This window comes from Coffea arabica, chromosome 4e (assembly GCF_036785885.1).
Source record: "Coffea arabica cultivar ET-39 chromosome 4e, Coffea Arabica ET-39 HiFi, whole genome shotgun sequence".
Classification (NCBI taxonomy): domain Eukaryota; kingdom Viridiplantae; phylum Streptophyta; class Magnoliopsida; order Gentianales; family Rubiaceae; genus Coffea; species Coffea arabica.
Window position 1 is genome coordinate 13145547 of NC_092317.1, and position 19306 is coordinate 13164852.

Here is a 19306-nt window from a genome sequence, read left to right on the forward strand (position 1 = left end):
GTCTTGATTCTACGATCTCATAATCATATATTCATAAGTTGAAATTTCACTGGATTAAAGGACTTGACGAGTATATGAATTGGAGACACTGCATTTTCATTTTAATCCATTTTATTTGTAGAATAGATACATGTATATACCTCTTATTTTGATTGGTGAAAATAAAAAGCCTACAGAAATAAATAATATAGGTTTTCAATTTCTATGAATAAATCTACTTTTTCTTCCATTTTTGTTTAACACAAAAAACATTAAGCAGAAAAGTAAAGGGTAAAATTATAAAGTCAATCCTATCATAAATGCTAGTTGGATGAAAAGCAATGCTATGAGAGGTCCATGTTATTTTGAAATTAAGAGGATATGTCTCTAACTTATAAAACAAACCTAGAGGAGAAGTTATTGTAATTTACCTAATATATTTTCAAGTGTGCTTTGTGAGTTCATTTATGTGTTAGAGGAAGAGCACTATTAATGGTGCCATCTCCAAAATAGATGAAGAATAGAAGCAACCACTAGGGCTTCAAAGTTGACGCTGGAAGGAGAAAAGAAAAATATAAAATTCGATTTTAACCTCAAACTTTTTCAAAATTATTAAGTTTTCCTAAAACTTTGGGAGAACCAAGCCTGCGACCTCCTTCCCTCCCTCTCTCCCTCTCTTTGGTCGCAATCAGATCTGGTTCCCCTTCTTCTTCCTCCCCCTCTCTAGTTTGCAATACAACTAGATCAGTGTGAACCATAGAGGGGGAGGGAGAGGAGGGGTGTTGCGAGGAGAAGGAAGAAAGGGGAAGGAGGGGAGAAGAGAAAGAGGAAAAGGGAGTAGAAAGGAGAAAGAGGAAAGGGAGGGGCAGCAGTAGAGGTGGAGGAGGAGAAGGGCAAGGGTGGGTGGTGGTGTCTGGTGGTGGTGGGTGATGGATGGATCAAGATAGAGGTGGTAGATTTATTTTATTTTATTTTATTTTATTTTTGTTAGTTATTTCAAAGATTTGTATGGACTAAGTATTTTTTGTAATATTTTTGGGACTGTGGTACCCTAATATTGTATTTAAAAAAACTTGTTCTTGATAAAATCGTAAATCCATACAAATTGATTTTAGCACTAACTTTTTTAGATTTTTTTAAGTTTTCCTAAACTAATTTTGGTAATTGTGAAAAGTGCAGCTAGCAAGAAAGGCTTTTTTTTTCATCTCTATTTACGATTGCAATTGTACCTTTTTTTCTATAATCTTTTTTAAAACATCCCTTAATAACAATTTTAATACATCCTTTTATTCTTCCAATTATCTTCAATATGATATATTCACATTTCAAAAAGTGCAATGAAAAAATAATTTTAAAAAAATTGTGATAAACAACGAATAAGAATTGAAATTTATGTTAAGGTAATGTCAACTATAATTTAAAAGAAATTAGTAACCAAGTCAAATGACCATTTTTGCCTATTGCTATCCGCCTAAAGCACTTAACTTTGTTCCTCTTTTTTTTTCTTTTAGTAATTACAATAAAACACTGCCTAATTTCCTCTTTTACGAATTAATAAAGATTTAATGCCCCAATCCTAAATTTCACCTCTTATTCCTCCCTTCTCCCAAATTTTCCCTAATAATTTTTCTTTTTTCCAAAAATTAACAAAATGGCAATTCAAAATGTATATAAAGTGACCAAACAGGGAGAGCCAGACCCAAGAACAGAACCTACAGCCCAATTCAACAAAATTTGGGCCTGTACACTCGTCACTCTACTCCGCCGCTCCCCGCCAGGGCTACCACCTCCCGCCGGAGCATCCTCCCATGTCTCCTCCGGTCCCTTCCAAAATCTTAACAGGTTTGAACATTTTTCTTCATTTATTCTTCCAATTAATAACAATTCCACCATAAATCGAACGGTAAAAAAAATTTCAATTTTTAACAGATGACGTCAGCCTTCTGATGGTTCTGATCGACTCTAATCCTCACTTCTGGAGCTCCATCAAACCCCATTTCTCCTTCTCCAAGTTCCTCTCCCACGTAATGCCCCTTTTTGATATAATTATATGCCATTTTTTCCTTCTGTTTTGGGGGGAAATTAGTAAGTTTTGGCATTCTTGAATTCTATACTACTGCTTTAATTATATCCCATTAATTTTTTTTTAAATTTAATTTGTAGTTGGGTTCTTTTTTCATGTTTTATTTATGTTTTGGGGGGAAAAAGTGATGGGTTTTGGCGTTCTTGAATTCAATAACACTGCTTTAATTATATTCCAGTATTTTTTTGAATTTAAGTATTAATGGTCTTTTTTATTTGGGGAATTATGGTAGGTATTGGCATTCTTGAATTCAATTCTACTGCTGAACCAGTTGAATCAGGTGGTAGTGATTGCTACCGGAATCAATTCTTGTGGTTATGTTTTTGACTCGTCGTCTGGCTCAGTAAGCCAGAGGGCTGAGAGCTTGTTGCCCAAGTTGGAGGAGTTTGCGGAGAATGATGAGTCATTGAGTGAGAGGGACGATGACTCGGGAAATGGGGTTGGATCCTCACTTCTTTCCGGTTCTCTTTCCATGGCTCTCTGCTGTATCCTTTGTCAACTTTTCAATGAGCCAGTCAATATACTCCTTGTTTGTGTGATTTTGCATGTTTATTGTTAAGGGCACTCATAGATTACATTGGGTATATATCTTCTCTACAATGAGTAGTTGAGTGTCGTACATGAATTAGTACATTTTCACCATTCATGCTTTTCATAATGATAAGATGAAGTTGTATTCTCTTTGTTAACACACTCATTTTTGCACGTGCCTTTTATGATAATTTCCCCTAATTCACTTGAATTTTGGAAAAATTAATGAAAAGTGCTGGCTAGGATGGTTAATTCATAGAGAATGTGTAATTTTGATCTATGTATCATAATGGGCTGTTATAGCGACCCTTTTTTTCCACAAAATATATGCTTCTTTGTTTACATTTAGCCTAGCATTTTGTATATGAATCAATACATTTTCTTGAAAAATATTTTAAAATTACAGTCTTTTTGTCTGTTACTATTCTATTGTGCCCTTATATCTTATCTTCCCTTAACATTTTTTCATAGATTTTACTAGGATAGATTGTAATGAACGCCCTGGTTTAAGATTAGTTTGTTATCGGCTAGATGTAAAAATCTTCTGAATTGATGTGTGTTTTTGTCTGTGTTTCTGTGCTTCTGCATGTGGGTGTGTCTATTGATGCAGTAGACCTACTAATTCTTTTTTTTTTTTTTTTTTTTTGTATTTTCTGAAGGAGGTCAGTGGGTGTCTCTGTGTGTTTGTGAAGGGTTGGCTGTTGGATTGTAATTTATTGTCTCCTTATGTGCAGTTGTGAAGGGTCGAATGGAGAAATTTAATTTGTATGAGTTTTTTGTGCATATACCCGTGTGTGTGCTTGTAATGAACATGTAGAAATGTATTTGACATGTAGGTGTGTGTGCATGAGTGCTTACATTTGCACTTCGTTTACGCTATAATCACTTGCAAATTGTTGCGTTTTGATTTTATGGAAGTATTGTTGGATATGACCAAATAAATGGGCAGATATACAGAGGGTATTTCGGTCAGGACCTCTTCATCCACAGCCACGGGTGAGTGCTCATTTTGTGATTATCCCATATCAAAATGTCAAAAGTTTTGATTGATGCAGATAATTATTTAGAAAGTAGAATTAACCAGTTAACAAGGCCTTGTCATTTAAATATTTTCCATGCAGTTCATTGTTTTTGTTGGTTTAATAATTTCATTACTTTTAGCAACTGAATTACGTGATCTCTTCCTATGTTTCCATTTTTAATTTATTCATTTCTCACCATGTGATGCTGATTGCCCCTTGTTTGCATAAATGTATGTACTAACATACTGCTGCCAAATGATGGCAGATAATATGCTTGCATGGATCTCCTGATGGGCCTGGACAGTAAGTACTTTTAAGATATTTGGGAGCATCTATGATATCTTCTTCATTGGCTTTTACACACTTTCACTTGTGCAGATACGTTGCTATCATGAATTCCATTTTTTCTGCTCAACGTTCAATGGTATGTGGTCTATTTTATGAATTTTTTAGTTTTAGGATCATTATAATTCTCAAATTAACATCTGTGCTCTTTCTGAGATGATTTATGTTGGTAATGACCTCCCTATTTTAATTAAATGGACTTCCAGGCGTTCATGTTTTTCTTCTCTTGTTTGCATTAGCTGCATAGAATTTGTCTCAGTAGTTTTCTTCTCTCATTCAATCTCTTATTGAACCTTATGTTGGTCCTTTCTAGGACAAGCCAGACCACATACTAAGGCTCTCAGTATTCCTGTACTTAAATTGGGTGATTGCTTGTATTTGGGTGATAATCTTGGTGATCATGGTGTCCTAGATACCATTTATCACACCATGAAAGAAAAGGGTTTTTTTTTTAAATAAAAAAAAGAATCGATTTCATAGCATTGGTGTTTGATGCGAGCACCTTCTTGTTTTCTTTTTCAGCTGACTGTTGCTAAAGCATTAGGTTCTTTTCAGTTCTTAGGTGGAGATCAGAAATTAACACATGCATTTCAGATTGGCTTTTGTTCACAATAAATATGCTTATTTTGTAACTCATTCAAAAGTTTAGATGTTGTACACGCCTGTGTACAGTTTTTCATTGTGATGCTAATCAATTTGAGGTGTCTTGACATGTCAATATTATGCTTTCTTCCACAGGTACCGATTGATTCATGTGTTATAGGAATCCAGCATTCTGCTTTTCTTCAGCAGGTTGTGATCTGCTGTTACATTTTTTCCATTATTCAAGAAGGTGAATGTGAGATGCTTGATTCTTTTTAGTGATCTATTCTGGTGATAATTTAGGACAGGCTTCTTATATAACTGGAGGTGTATATCTAAAGCCACAGCAGTTGGATGGACTTTTCCAGTATCTGGCGGTAGGTCTTATTCTTCATCAGACGCTAAACAAAGAAGCCTTTTTTATTACTAGTGTGACTCACTGAGACTTTGCCAATGGTTGTTGGTCTAAGACATTAACTCGTTTATGGTTTTGATATCATTGGGATCAGTTAGTGCAACATAGTATGGTAATTATATCATCCCCTTCAATGCAAATGGTTCCTTTATCAAATGCCTTTTTTCTTTTGTGGTGTCAGCTGAAAATTGACCTATTTATTCTCTTGCAAGAATAATTTAACTTTAGTGGTTTGTTTTCAAGTGTTTGTATTACTAGGCAAGGAACGAATTATTCTTCCTAGTTATTGTGGATGAGACACTATTTAGTTGTCTTTAAAACAATAAAACAGCTTGGAGTGAGGGTAACACTTACTTATAGCAAGTATAGTGGAATACTGGGTTTTACAGCAGAATTCATTGAGTTACTTAAGCTTGTACTTTCTAGATAACATTTTTGGGGACAAGTTTAATTGATTTTTCGTTCTCTTGTGGTGCACATGCTACTTAAATTTTGACCTTTAGTTGACCTTTTGAGAAATATTGTGTAGTTATTCTGCATCTTTAACTAAATACATTTTTCTTTCATCTAAAATTTTGAGCATGGTTCTCCATTTCCTATGTCAGCCTCATTCCACAACTGGTCATTTCACATTTCTTGTTTTTTATCAAAGTTCTGGAGTCACATTTGTTAGGCAGTTAGACTGTTAAGCTATGGAATGCAATGCCATCTAATAGTTAGTCATGATATACACTAATATAGAAGAAGAGGAGCGCATTGGGGATGGAGCTACTTGAGTCGAATATGGATTTATAACTTTGTAGGATGCCAAATCTTGCACAGAGATTCTTCTCCTTGGTGTAGTGCTTAGTGAACCCTTGGGTGTGGACACAGGCTTCCCTTGTTTCTTTTCTGATTCCTCATTTTGTTTTGATCAAGTTTTGAATTTAACATTTGGCTTTACATTGTAATCAAAACCACCTCGTGTATAAACTAAGAAAGCACAAGCGTCTTGTTGCTTTTAACTTCTGAAGTGGATATTTCTTCAGTAAGGCGTGTTAGCACTTATACACAGGAACAAAGTGTGAAGAAAGCATGTTTTCCTACTCTTATAGGAGTCTTTGCTCTTTTTTTATTCTTTAACCATTGGTTACTGTTATCTGGGGCCTTTGATTGTGGTGGTTGAATGATAAAATTAACCAAACATCATGGAAATATTATATTGCAATAGAGCTCTATGGTTTCCTTTCCAATTTTCAAGTATCAAGTCCCAATTCTTCCATCTCATTCTCTTTATGGTGGCAAGTCACAATTGGAGCATGTTTGTTTGTAATTCTTCACTTTTCTATATCCCTTCCCAGCCCATGTGGCCCTACTGCATGCATCGTGGTGTTTAATGTCTTTTCTTGTTTCCCTTTTGCATTTCCTATCTTCTACTACCCCAAGCCAGTCAGTGGTCCTACAAATCTCTACCTCATTTTCCTTCCCTACCTTTCCACCCTGTTCCCATCCTGCTACATTAGATGAAGACGAGGAGTTTGTTCCCTGGTTAACTTGTTACTCTTATTATTTTAACATCTGTGGAATATTCTCTTCCACTTTGAGTCCATATAGAGATGTTTAACTCTCATTCACATGAGTGTGTCCCAGTTCAAGTCTAAAACTTTTATTTTCCTTAGCATATTTATTGTAGCAGACTTCCAATGGTTCTGCTTAATGAAGGCAACTTAAGCTTTTGCACATGCTAGATGAATTTAGTGTTATAATTGTTTAGTTTGCTCGGATCAATCAACTTACTTCATGGGCCCCTCCTGGGCAGCTCAATTGGTCACGGAAGCTTCTCAGCATCCGTTGTCCATCTCCCCCACCAGGGATCAAGTCCCAGGGTTATCGTGCCCGAGGGGATGGGGCCTCTCCTTTCGGGCCGGAGGGGGATTAGTCGGGCCGCAACCCGGATACCCCCTCCGTCAGAAAAAAAAAAATCAACTTACTTCATGGAGCTTTTCATTTGGCTTGTCTTTTATGATTCAGTATTTTTTGTTTTAAATTGCATACAGCATTTTTTTTTTTACATATAGTTTGGCTTCTGATTCCTTTGGATTTCTTATTAAAGCTTTTAGTTGCTAATCGTGACTATTTTGTAAAAATATGCAGACAGTGTTTGCTACCGATTTACATTCTCGGAACTTTTTGCAACTGCCAAAGCCTGTTGGTGTGGATTTTCGTGCTTCGTAAGTAACTTAGAAGTTTGATCCCCCTATTTTGTTTCTCCATAACGATGAAACATTGATTGGCCGTTATTTTAAGATAGCAGTTGGAGAGTTTTTCATTGTAGCACTTTATATGCTTTTAGATGTAGAAGCCTGCTGGGAATCACATGCTTATATTAATTTTTCAAAATTTCATGCATCCTAATACTATTCCAGAGACAAACAATATTTTTGTGTTTGCACATGAATAATTTTGCATAATGCAGTGAATGAGCAGTTTTTGTCAGCAGTAATTTGTGGATCCCGTATGGGAGCTTCCCTCAGTTGTCTATAAATGCTTGAAGTTAACTGTTCTTTCTGGTAGCTTGGTCCAAAAAACATTCGCAGATTCTCTGTTGGAATCTGCACATATAGAATCTTTACTACCCTTCATGGTTTTGGTCTCAAGGAAAAGTTGCTTGTGTGACTTTGACACTTTTGGGTAAATTGTATTTCCTTTCCTTTTCCCCAGCACAAAGTAAAGTTTTTGTTGTCAGATACGCACAAATGAGAATTGTCTTTCAAGAAAAAGGAATGAACTAATAAGCAATTGCTTTCGAGATGATTTCTCCATCTTGCATTGACATACTATTGGAAATACTAGAAGCTAAATTCTGACATATATCCAAATTTTATACACTTGGGATCATAATGATTTTGGAAGACACTTTCATTCAGTGTCATCCTTGCAAGTTTGTTGGTTACGTTGTGCAGTCAATGTTTTTTTAATGAAACTTTAGTTTTTATATATATATATATATATGACGTCAAAACTATATGTTGGTGCAGTCAATGTGCACCCACAGTTTGTACTGGCTTACTGTTGCCTGCTGTGCCTAATGCGTCTTGTTAACCTGATCAATAAAACTTGCAGGTGCTTCTGCCACAAAAATACAATTGACATGGGTTTTATATGCTCTGTTTGTTTATCGATATTCTGTAAGCATCAAAAGAAATGTTCAACCTGCGGGTGAGTTCCACTTGCTGTTATATGTCTGATTCAAACTCTTCTAATAGTGAATTCTGTTTCTAGCCATTTATATGTCCTGTGCTTGCTTAAGTATGATTGAGGATGAACTGTTATTTTGTCATATTTTCTTCCAAAAAGAAATAAAATAAATGAAATGCTGATGTGCTTGAGCCACTTACAAATCAAGCTGGTTAGATCAATAAGCAAGAGAACAAGGGTTTTTTCCTCAGTTGGGGCCTGGGGAAGGAAGGTGAGTTGGGGAAGATGGTACAGTGGTGTAGGAAACTAGAAATGCCTGACATTTATAGTCAAAATAGCTACTTGCCTATCTATTATTTGTGATCCTTCTCTTATCCTTGCATTTTGTGTATCTTTCTTATTCTTTCCCCTTGGCCATTTGATGATTATGCTATCAATAGCAACACATGTTATAGTTACAAGTAAATTGCATTTGTTTAAGCTGCTTTACATTTGCTCTATCTGGATGATTTGTTACAGTATCACCATAAATTTAGACTGAGAGGAAAGTTCTTCTACTGAATGATAGGATGCTCCCAAATGTCTGTAGGTCAATTTTTGGTCAGGCGCAAACACGTGATCCCTCAGCATCACAGCAAAGGAAGTAGTCTCCAGGAGATACTCAAATATGAACATATTCCAGCTTTGCCTTTGGTTTCCTCGTCATGCGTGAAGTCACACGACACTCGAGAGCTTTTGATGTTGCAGCCTGAAGTAAATGACATTGGCATCGACATCAAACTCAGATTATGCACTGGAAGCTATCTTAGAAATCCATGGTTGAAAGTTGGGAAGGACGATCAGCATCCATTTTGCATATTTATGCTGAAGCATTGCTGAACCAAAATGCGATGTCGTTGCTCTCAATATGTGGTTATTTATATGATTGAATTGTCGACTAACACAGACTGCTGGACAAGGCTTGGCGTGTAAAGGTTCTTGGAATTTCGGTTCTTTAGCAGGACTTTTGATTGCACTTTCATTTCATGTGTTTTCCTGACTTTGAATGTTGTCAAACAAGATCCATGGAAAGTATGATGCTAACCAGTGTGGGATTATGGCATCATTATCTGAGCTTCTGTAAATGTGCAAGCCTAGTTAGCTTTTCATTCTGTTTCTCATTGTCCCTCTCCTATTTCTGGCTGTCAAGGTAGGGGCATAAGCTACAATGAACTGTTAGCCTAACCATATATATAGAGGCAGCTAGAGCCCTGATTTCCATCTTCAAAGTGTTTGTCTAATTTGTGTCCCTTGGACACTCTTACTCGGGGCCTTGAGGTAGAAAAATTGTGAGCTTTTACATTCAGATGATCGATTGTGGGTATTAACCTGAGCTGATGAGGTAAAATTACTCTTGGTTCTTTGCAATAAATGCACTTTTTCCTTGGAACACTAAAGCAAAAATTCCTCATCACCATCCATTGCAAGGAATAAATAATGCTCCATTATTGTCCTTATCAACTTTCCAACATATCAAGCCAAAGTAAGCTTTAATTATCTCTTTGCTTACCAAAGAAAAGTCCTCCTCTTGGTCAGAAGATAAGCATAGCTGGGAATACTTGCTGCTGCGGCAAATTAACTCTTTGGGTTCAAAAGTAGGAGAAAATTACATTATGGTGGCCATTATATACCTTGGTATTTCTTTTACCTGACATTCTAGTAAATCTTAGTTCACTATGCTTTAGTCTTTTGTTTAAATTCTTAATTGTCTTTGAATCAATTTGATATTACATCTTGAAGAAAGATTTTTTTAGATGAATTTTATCTGATTCACTTGTGTGAGATTTTCCACTAATTCTTCTTTACTCATCAAATCTCAACATAATTTTTGGTGGTCAAATTGATACGTTTACTAGCTGTATAATGGAGTTTAGAATCGGCGGATTTTAAAGGATTATGTTTCCGAGAAAAGACTGAAAATTACTGTTAAAATTTTCACGTTTAACCATTTACTTGAAATTTTTATAAAAACCAAAATTTATTTATTTTTTTGTGTGAGGAAAATCATTTTTCATTTTCCCTTTTCTTTCCTTGTCTTTTTCTTTCCTTAAATATGGATTTCAATTTATTTCAAATTCATGTATCAAGCTCTCCTGTGATTCCTCCAAATTCCTCCTAAAAGGCAGTGGATTTATTTGTGTTTGTACCTCTATGTACTACAATTTCTGCAATATTTACGACCAAAACTTTGTATGTTACAAATTCCTCCATTGTGTAGATATTACTTGCTGACCTCTCTATTGAAGCTCATTAACCATGCTGATTACGCCAAATAGTTGATGAGATCTTGATTTAACGGTAGGCCTGTCAACGGGTCGGGTCTAGACCCGGATCCGGACCGGATCCGTGAAATTATTGCGGGTATGGGTAGGGATTTAATTCCGTTTCCCGGATCCGGACCGGATCCGTTTTGTCAAACAAAAAACGGGTCGGATACGGAATATAGTATTCCGACCCGTATTAGACCCGGATCCGGATATAAATGAATTAATAATTTAAAAAATATATATTTATCAATATAATTTGATTAGGGTGATGTATTTTAATAAAGTTAATTTGATTTCTTTTCTTATTTAGTTTTTTCTTTGCATTAGTTAGAAATTAGTTTACAAATATATTTTTTTCTCATTTTTATTAGAAATTATAAATTTTGGTAAATTTGTTCGGGTAGACCCGGATCCGGATCCGGACCCGCCGGATCCGGATCCGGAACATAGAATAAAAGACCCGTCGGGTAAACGGGTCGGATCCGGATCCGGCATAGTAATTCGGGTCCGGGTCCGGAATAATGAATTCCGGCCCGGACCCGGCCCGTTGACAGCCCTATTTAACGGCTAAGGTTGAGAATCCAGGAATTAGCGGTTCTGAATTCAAAGTTCCCTGCCTCGTCCCCTTTTCTTAAATTTTATCTTTCCTTTACTAGAAAAAAATTTTAAAAAAAAAACTGATTACAAAGCGAAACGAACAAAAATTAAATGCAAAGGCTGTTTGACCAATCAGAAAAGCTGTTTGTGCCACCCTGACCTTGAATCAAGGGCTTAAAATTAGCATCAAAGGACAGATTAATCAACACAAATCAAACTGATAAGAACCAACAAAGTGACCAAACATTGCATGTTCATAAAGCTGATTGGCATGTCTAAGAACAAGCACTTGAACATTAAATAAGGAAAACCCTAAGAGATTTAGCCTGTAGTCTATAAATCCTAAGAGATTTATCCTTTTGTCTATGAAGTGAAATGAACAACTGAATGCTTGTAAACCCTAAAGCTAGCCTAAAAAACCATGATTGCTTCAGAGAGAATTTTCTGGTAATAATTTTGTGTTGTCTTTTTCAGTGTGTGATTCTCTCTCTTTCTGGTATTTATACCAAAAATCATTGGCTGTTGATCTAGTTAAACACCTGAACTGCCACTATCCTATCTTTTTTTTTTTTTTTTTCGATTGTCATCTCTACTCCTACTCCTACTCCTACTCTATCTACGGGGAGGCTCAACTGAGCCTATGGGGACTGATGGGGACAGAACCACCACCGGACCAGATGGGTGCGTAGTGCACCCGTCTGGATTTGAAGCAGAGCCACAAGAGTGGTATTTTTGGTGGGAGACAAGGGTTCAAAGCCTTAAGGGCTTGGTGGTGGCCACCCGCCCAAGAGCTGGTGGTTACCACTATCCTATCTAAGTGGCCAGCTTTCTCCATGTTTCCATTAAATATTGGTCCACAACATTATCCACTTAGCAGCCATAATATGACCTGCTATTCTTTCACTAGTGGACCACATTTTCATCCACTTAATATAATCTATCCTGTATTTCTCACTTACAGGGCCATGATTCTGTACAACTCTTGTTTTCAAAGATATGGGTTCCTTTGGATCAACCTCTCTGAATCAGCCTCTTGAATCATCACTTGTATCAGCTTTTTGAAATCAACTTCTTGAATCGGAGCCCATCATGTTCCATCCTTTCCAATCAGAAGGGGTGGCCCCTTTTTGTTGTGTTTGATTGAGATTTCACTAAGTGCATATGAACGAGTAAATTTAGCCCCACCATGGTGTGTCTGATTCCTATTATCATAATCTTTTGTTTGTTAATATACTTGTTGCTTGTCTGTAGTGGGGGATGACAGGTATAATATCAAGAAGTTCCATCCTTCCCGATCAGAAAGAGTGGCCCCTTTATGGTGTGTTTGATTGAGATTTGACAAAGTGCACATGTAAATTTATACCCAACAAACTTTGTTGATAAGTAAATTCCTATTATCATAACTTTTATTTGTTCGTTTTGTTTATGGTAGGGGATGACAGGTGCTTGTTTCCCTACCTTCTGCCAGGCTTTCGCTTAACTATCTTAGGAATAAGGGATAATTTAAAAAACCAGGTTTCTAACAATTCACTAATTTCTCTTATTTCAAAAATTACACTTACTCTCCTCGATTTGGCATTTTTAGAGTGCGTTTAATAAAACTGAAATCTAAGAACTAAAATTTGAAATATGAAATCTGAAGTCTGAATCAATTAAATTATTGAATTGTTAAATTCTAAATTTGATATATTTAAGTGTATATATCACATTAAGTGATAAGTGAATAATTTATCACTTTATTTTGAAGCAAAATTTGTCTAAAAAATTCAGTGTCACTTAATTAATTTACATGTTCAATTTTTTGTTATTAAACGCGTCTGAACATGTTAATACAAGACGATTAAAGTAACCCAATAATATTTACAATACATTAAAGTACAAAGTTTCATGGATAATGAAACTTATTAGTGAAACTATGCTCCTAAAAGTATTGGACTTGGACCTGGACTTGGACTTGTAGTAATTATGTTTGTTTATTAAGGATTTCCATCAAAATTATTACTCACAAGCATGTATGTAATTTGACTTTTTACAAATTATTGGGGTTAAAGACAAATTTTTTCTAAATTTCAACAATTGCTAATTAGTTGGGTAAATTCAAAATTTTTCAAATATTACTATGCCTAAAAATGTAAATTCATTTGGCTAGAGTGGCATGCCGAATATGCAGCTTTGCGCTTTTTATCAGGGAGTACATGGTTTTACGGGTCAGGGTTTGCTAGGTACGGGGAGGACATAATGAACACATCATTTGATGGAAAATCTAATGGTATAATTCTACCAAAACATGATGGGGTGGATTGGAGTTGATGGATCTGGTCGTGAAGACTAAACTCATGATGGAATCCGCGAAAGTTTTGCAAAAGGTAATTTCCTTGTGATGGCGCTGGGACAAAGGACGGGCAACATCTAAATAGAATCTGGAACTTTATTTTTTTATTTTAGGCACTCAAGTTACAAGGGAGAAAGAGGGAAGTATTGTGGCCCTGGGTGCAATTGAACCTGTTAATAATATAATCAAATAGATATGTTTTATGATTTTCTATTTCAAAAGATATTGTCCCGCATTAGAAAATCAAAGAAAATTTCAATCATTTTATAATACTTGTTTCTTATTGGATTTGTATTAAATTAATAACTAGTGTGAGCTTATGCGTATGAGAAGGAAGTTGAGTTGAACCTATCCAACGTAAATTGATGAATTTGCCCCGTGCAAGTAGGCTCAGTATAGTTTTACTTCTATTCTATTTATGGATAAAAATTTTATCTTTTTCCAACATATCTTTCTTGAGAGCCACTCCTAGATTAGAAATCCTTCTCCAACATGTCTTCTTCTATTCTATTTATAGATAAAGTTTTGACTATTTCCACTGGATGATAAAGTTTACAAAAAATCACCGAAATTTTATTCTTCTCCAACATATCCTTCTTGAGAGCCACTCCTAGATTAGAAAGTACACTCACAACACATTTTGACTATTTCCACTTGATGATAAAGTTTACAAAAAAAAAAAATCACTGAAATTTTATCCTTCTCCAACATATCTTTCTTGAGATCGTGCCACTCCTAAATTAGAAAATACACTCACAACACAAAGTTAGTTTATAAAAAATCACAGAAATTTTATCTTTCTCCAACATATTTTCTTGAGAGCCACTCCTAAATTAGAAACTACACTTACATTACGAAGTTTCAGTTGAATTTTCCTTACAGTTGCTTCTTTCTTCCATCTTCTCTTTTGTTGTTCCTCTTCCTTCTTGTTTACAAGAAGAATGATTATTTAATCACGAAGCAAAGTTTCAACATCCTGAAATAGCTTTTCCGAACAGTACTATTTAGCATGACTTAAGTTTGTTCAAATTATTACTTCTTCAACATTGTTCAGATTATTTTCCAACAATACTACTGTCATTATGGCTGTCATGGGAACTTGTTAATACCATCTGAAGAATATCAACTATCTTTATTGACAAGTATCTATATCATTGGAATACATCATCATTATGGCTTTGATTAGTTCGCATCAATGCTCGTCACACTCATCCAACAGTATATTTGGATTATTGTTGTGATGTAGCTTGCATTAATGCATCTACCATTCTTCCCCAACTGAAAGACCATCATGTTTTTTGGCAGTATATTGGTAATTGGGGTGATGTACTTGTATTATTGCATGTACTGGTTTTTTTTTGGCACGTTAGATTGAGCATTGTCGGCCGGTTTTTTTTTTGGCATGTTAGATTGAACATTGCACGAGTGCTTTATCAACTAAGAAATCACCTTCATCACTTGAAAGAGTTCACTGTGTGCCTGAAAAGCCACATTTTTTTGCTTTGGCATGTTAGATTGAGCATTGCATAATTGCTTTATCAACTAACTAACAAAATTTCTACTTACTTCCCCACTTGATTTGAACAAAAAACTGTCTTACTTACGACCCTCATCTTATCATTCAATCCAATCCTCCCCTCCTATCTAACATAATCTTTGTTTGTTAATACGTTTGCCTTCCCTCCTATTTATCATAATTTTGTTTGTTAATATGTTTGCTATTTGTATTAAAGATGGTTCGAGGTATAAATATCAACTTTGGCATAAATAGCATGAATACCATTGGATAGAGAGGAAAATGAAATTCCATCTGTATTGTTTTAGGAAATTACATATTTTCACATTTTGTTATTTCCTCGTTTGAACTTCCTTGTTCAAGAGCCTGAAAATAGAAATCTAAATGCAACCTCTATCTTTATTAGCACAATCAAATACTTATCATTGTGCCTTTAATAAATTAACTATTTTTGTTGAAATTATGTGTGAATATAGCTTTACATTTATCCACTACATTTATACACCTCCTCCAAGAGGTATAAAATGGATCATCCATTTATTTGCCAGGATGGAGGACACCTCAAATCTTTTTATAGCAAATTATGTCATAGCTCCCAGATTTCTAGATAATTTTAGTAGAAAAAAATATGTAATGAGTTCAAATTTATATCCCTTAAAAATCATATTTTTAGAAAAGATTTGACCAACAAAACTTTTACAATGTATCACACATTTTAACAATCTAATTGGTATTATCAAGTGCTATATATTTTATAAATGAAATATATTTTTATTCTAGATTTTTTTTTGAGATCCAATATTTGACTTATTACAGTGTTATTACTTTATTAGTTTACTAAAAGGTATTCAATGTGTCAAGAAGATTGAAACTGCATAATTTTGACAACAAAATTTGTTGGCAAAAATACAACCACTTTTTATGTATACAGAAATATGAGGAGGCATTCATCTGTACATACCCATAAAGGGAGAGATCCAAATTTTGGTCTCCCACTGTTGGACTAATAGTTTGCTCAAATCCAAAACATTCCATGGAAAGTTTCAATTCATCGATTTTGGTTTCTTTTATATGTCTAGATTTCCATTTTGGAGACACCAAATTGCATTTTTCATCTTAAGCGTAAGACACCTCTTATGCTGGAGAAGACAAGATATTGCCTAGTAATGTGATTGCACTTATCGAATGAAAACATCATGCACCTTCTAAAGTGTGGAAACATATAAAATCTAGTACTTTGCAAAATGCTGTGAACTGAATAAATTTTTTATACACCGTAGATATGGAGGAGGAACTACCATTATTACATTACTTCAAACTGCAAATTGAAGAGGGAAAGATTTACAGAGTTTAATTACGGTATAGAAAAAAAATTATTTCATATAAAATCCTTCCTATTTCACCAAGTCCGATCCCCAAATAAAACCAGATCTTGCTTGCTTCCTATACATGTATGGTGGCTACTCTTTTTCGTGGTACTTGAGCTTAATGACATCCCTTTATTTTAGACTCATTTGATCATGTTCTTCTTCTTTTATGTTTTTTTTTAATTGATGTTGATACAACCCATCCTCTTGAGAGGAGAAATTAATCATTTTCAGGATTAACTTGAAAGAAATAAATTGAATCCGTGCCTAGTAAATAATCTGTAATTTGTCTTTTGATTTCAAGAACATGTTTAACTTGTTTTAATCATTTCTTGTAATCATGTTATGATTTAAACTTTTGTGTTTATGATGATGCATGTGCTTAAGATAAATGTTAAACACTTAACAGTTCAAAAAGTTAGTTTCTTTCTGGGCTGGCTTAAAAGATAGTCTAAATCAAGGTCATTATTCCCTTTCTGTTTAGGTTTTATGATGCCCCTCAACATCTAAATGAATGCTTAGATGATGTCAAATTTTTTGTCGAGATAACTAGATATGGACATAAAAGAAACAGCCATTCTTTTTTTTTTTCTCCTGTCAGATTACTTAATTTTGTATAGTTTACTTTTTTTGTCGGTAAATCGCTGTAATGTAATCTTTGTACATTGCCATTCTATGCTAAATAAGCTGAAAAAATTGAATAACTTTTCTTACATTGTTCCATTTGGGTAAATTAGTCAGATTCCATACCATTGGGATATTAAATAAAAAATGTGTCACACCGTAATAAAAAATGTTTAACTTCAGCCAAGGACTAGGTCTAATTTAGCATGTTTGCATTTTCATTTCTTTATTTTTCCCTAAATACTGCACTTGCCAGTTTATAGCAAAAGATTGCACTAAGGCTTTGTTTAATAACTCAATTCAATACTTAAATTTAATAGATTCAAATCTTAATATGTTTAGTTATATTTGATAATAAAAAATAGAATATCTAAATTAATTAAGTGGCACTAAATTTTTTAGGTAAAACTTGGTTCAAAAAATAAGTGAAAAATTAGTCACTTATCACTTAATGTGATATACACTCAAATGTATCAAATTTAGTAATTATTCAATAATTTAATGGGTTCAGACTTCAGATTTAAGATTTAAAATTTTAGTTTTCAAATTTTAGTTTTATCAAATGCACCATAAGCTTGCTAGTGCTTCCTTCAATTATGCTTTTGTAAGCTATCTTATGAAAGAAAACATAATTTACTATGGTATTTTACTTTATTCTTTTTTCTCTTCCAATAGAACATAAAATTTATTATTTTCCAAATAGTAAATCTTATACACATTGACGGTATATATACTATCATCGTTGGATTTATGATATATGTATAAAAATTGAATTTTAAATTCAAATTTTACAAAATTTTCATTCATCCAACGTTTATCATGTGTACATACATTGTTATTATAGGAAAGGTTAATCCTATTTCAAATAGAACTTTAGAGTTATTATTTTTTTAAAAAATCTTCAATAAGACCTTTTCATGGTTTGATAAAGTGTCCAACCTAATTGAGTCGAAAATCAATAGTGAACTTCATGCAAAAGAGCTATGAGATGAAATGAATAGAGCCTCTTGTTCCTTAATCTAGAGCCGGACGTGTGGAGTAGTCTACGTCCTATAGTTTAAAAGACGAGCAATAATTAAGCTTTCTATATATTTTGGGCATTTTTTTGTTAAAAAAAAAAAAAAAAACTACTCTATGGTACAACTTAACGACAAACAAACATAGACTATATGAACGATTAAAATTCTTATACTTGTACCTATCATTTAAATGTCATAATTTTTAGTGACTTTTTGTAAGTAAACTCTTTTTTTAATGTGTATGTTGTTTTATATTAAATTTGTCATATAAATACACCCAATCACATTCTAATATTTATATATTTTTCAGATTTAAATCTCATTTTCTAAAAGATTGTCATCTAAAAATCATTGAAAAGTGGACTGGACTCAATTAGACGAGCTCTTCTTCTTCCCTTTCTTTTTTCAAATAATGACACGGCAATAATGCACCCTCTGAATCACAAAAACACTCGCCCTCTTGCTGCTGCTTGTCCATGGACCATTCGTTATCTGTGCGCCAACCCACTCAACTGTCCCATCGATTAAAATCGAAGGGGGCAATAGTGGGTCAAAACTTATTCCTCATGATAAGATGAAAAAAAATTGGACCCCCAGCCCAAATGTCTCGTTTTGCACGTGTACTGATTTGCACATGTGCTCACAAGGCCCTAAAGTCAAAATTGTCCTAATCAATTGCTTTCCGTGAATTTTTTGCACGGATTAACTTTTTATAAAAGTTTGATTTTTTACACTAGCAACTTTAAATAAACACGTGTACATAATTTAAATTTCAAATTTGAATTGATATTATGTAGCATTGATCTAATTCTGCTTATATAAAAAAATCTTTATTTTGACAGAATATAGAAAATTTATCCAGATTGCCTACGAAACCATATAAATCGTAGTTACATAACAACTTTAGAAGCGCCTACATTTGAACAAGTTTTGTTGTAGTTAATAAGCAAATCCTAGAGTAACTAATTACTGCATCCGATCGGTGTGAATAATGCACTTGAAGTGATTCTTTTGGGCACATAAGAGAGACATGATATGAAATAGTGCTACTAATTTTTTTGTTTTGGTCGACACGATATGTTCTACACCTACTCCTGACAGATTTTTTCAAAAAATTCTAAAGAAAAATTCAAGAAATTTAATCCCTTAACCTATATTCAAAGAAAGGTTTAAACCTCTCTCTAGCGGCTAACTACTTTAGAGACAGTCAATTGAAATAGTGCTACTAAATGACTCTAGCATTTCTTTTCTTTTCCTCAAAGATTCTTGACACATTTCTCAACGATCGCTTTTTGCTACGTATGCACTATGCCGTACAATGTTAGTGCCAAAAATCAGCGCGAACAGTTAGATTATATATTGGTTTTTCTAAACACTCACTCAAAACCTGCAATCTAAACGAAGCCACAGA

General features: G+C 34.2%; 1 protein-coding gene across 5 annotated transcripts; it reads left to right on the plus strand.

Moving 5' to 3' along the window:
• Positions 1–463: 463 nt before the first annotated feature.
• Positions 464–9402, plus strand: LOC113742845 (general transcription and DNA repair factor IIH subunit TFB4-like). Of its 5 annotated transcripts, none has more exons than XM_027270849.2 (11): positions 468–1821; positions 1909–2003; positions 2295–2547; positions 3543–3589; positions 3881–3918; positions 3994–4039; positions 4699–4752; positions 4851–4919; positions 7091–7167; positions 8060–8155; positions 8703–9402. In XM_027270849.2, the coding sequence occupies exons 1-11, from the start codon at positions 1788–1790 to the stop codon at positions 8779–8781; spliced, it is 888 nt and encodes a 295-aa protein (XP_027126650.1). In that variant the 5' UTR covers positions 468–1787; the 3' UTR covers positions 8782–9402. The 5 variants fall into 5 exon arrangements, with proteins under 5 accessions (XP_071903789.1, XP_071903791.1, XP_027126650.1 ...); XM_027270850.2 differs by having other exon boundaries at positions 473–1821; positions 8724–9402; XM_072047688.1 differs by lacking the exon at positions 4851–4919 and having other exon boundaries at positions 464–1821.
• The last annotated feature ends 9904 nt before the right edge of the window (positions 9403–19306 follow it).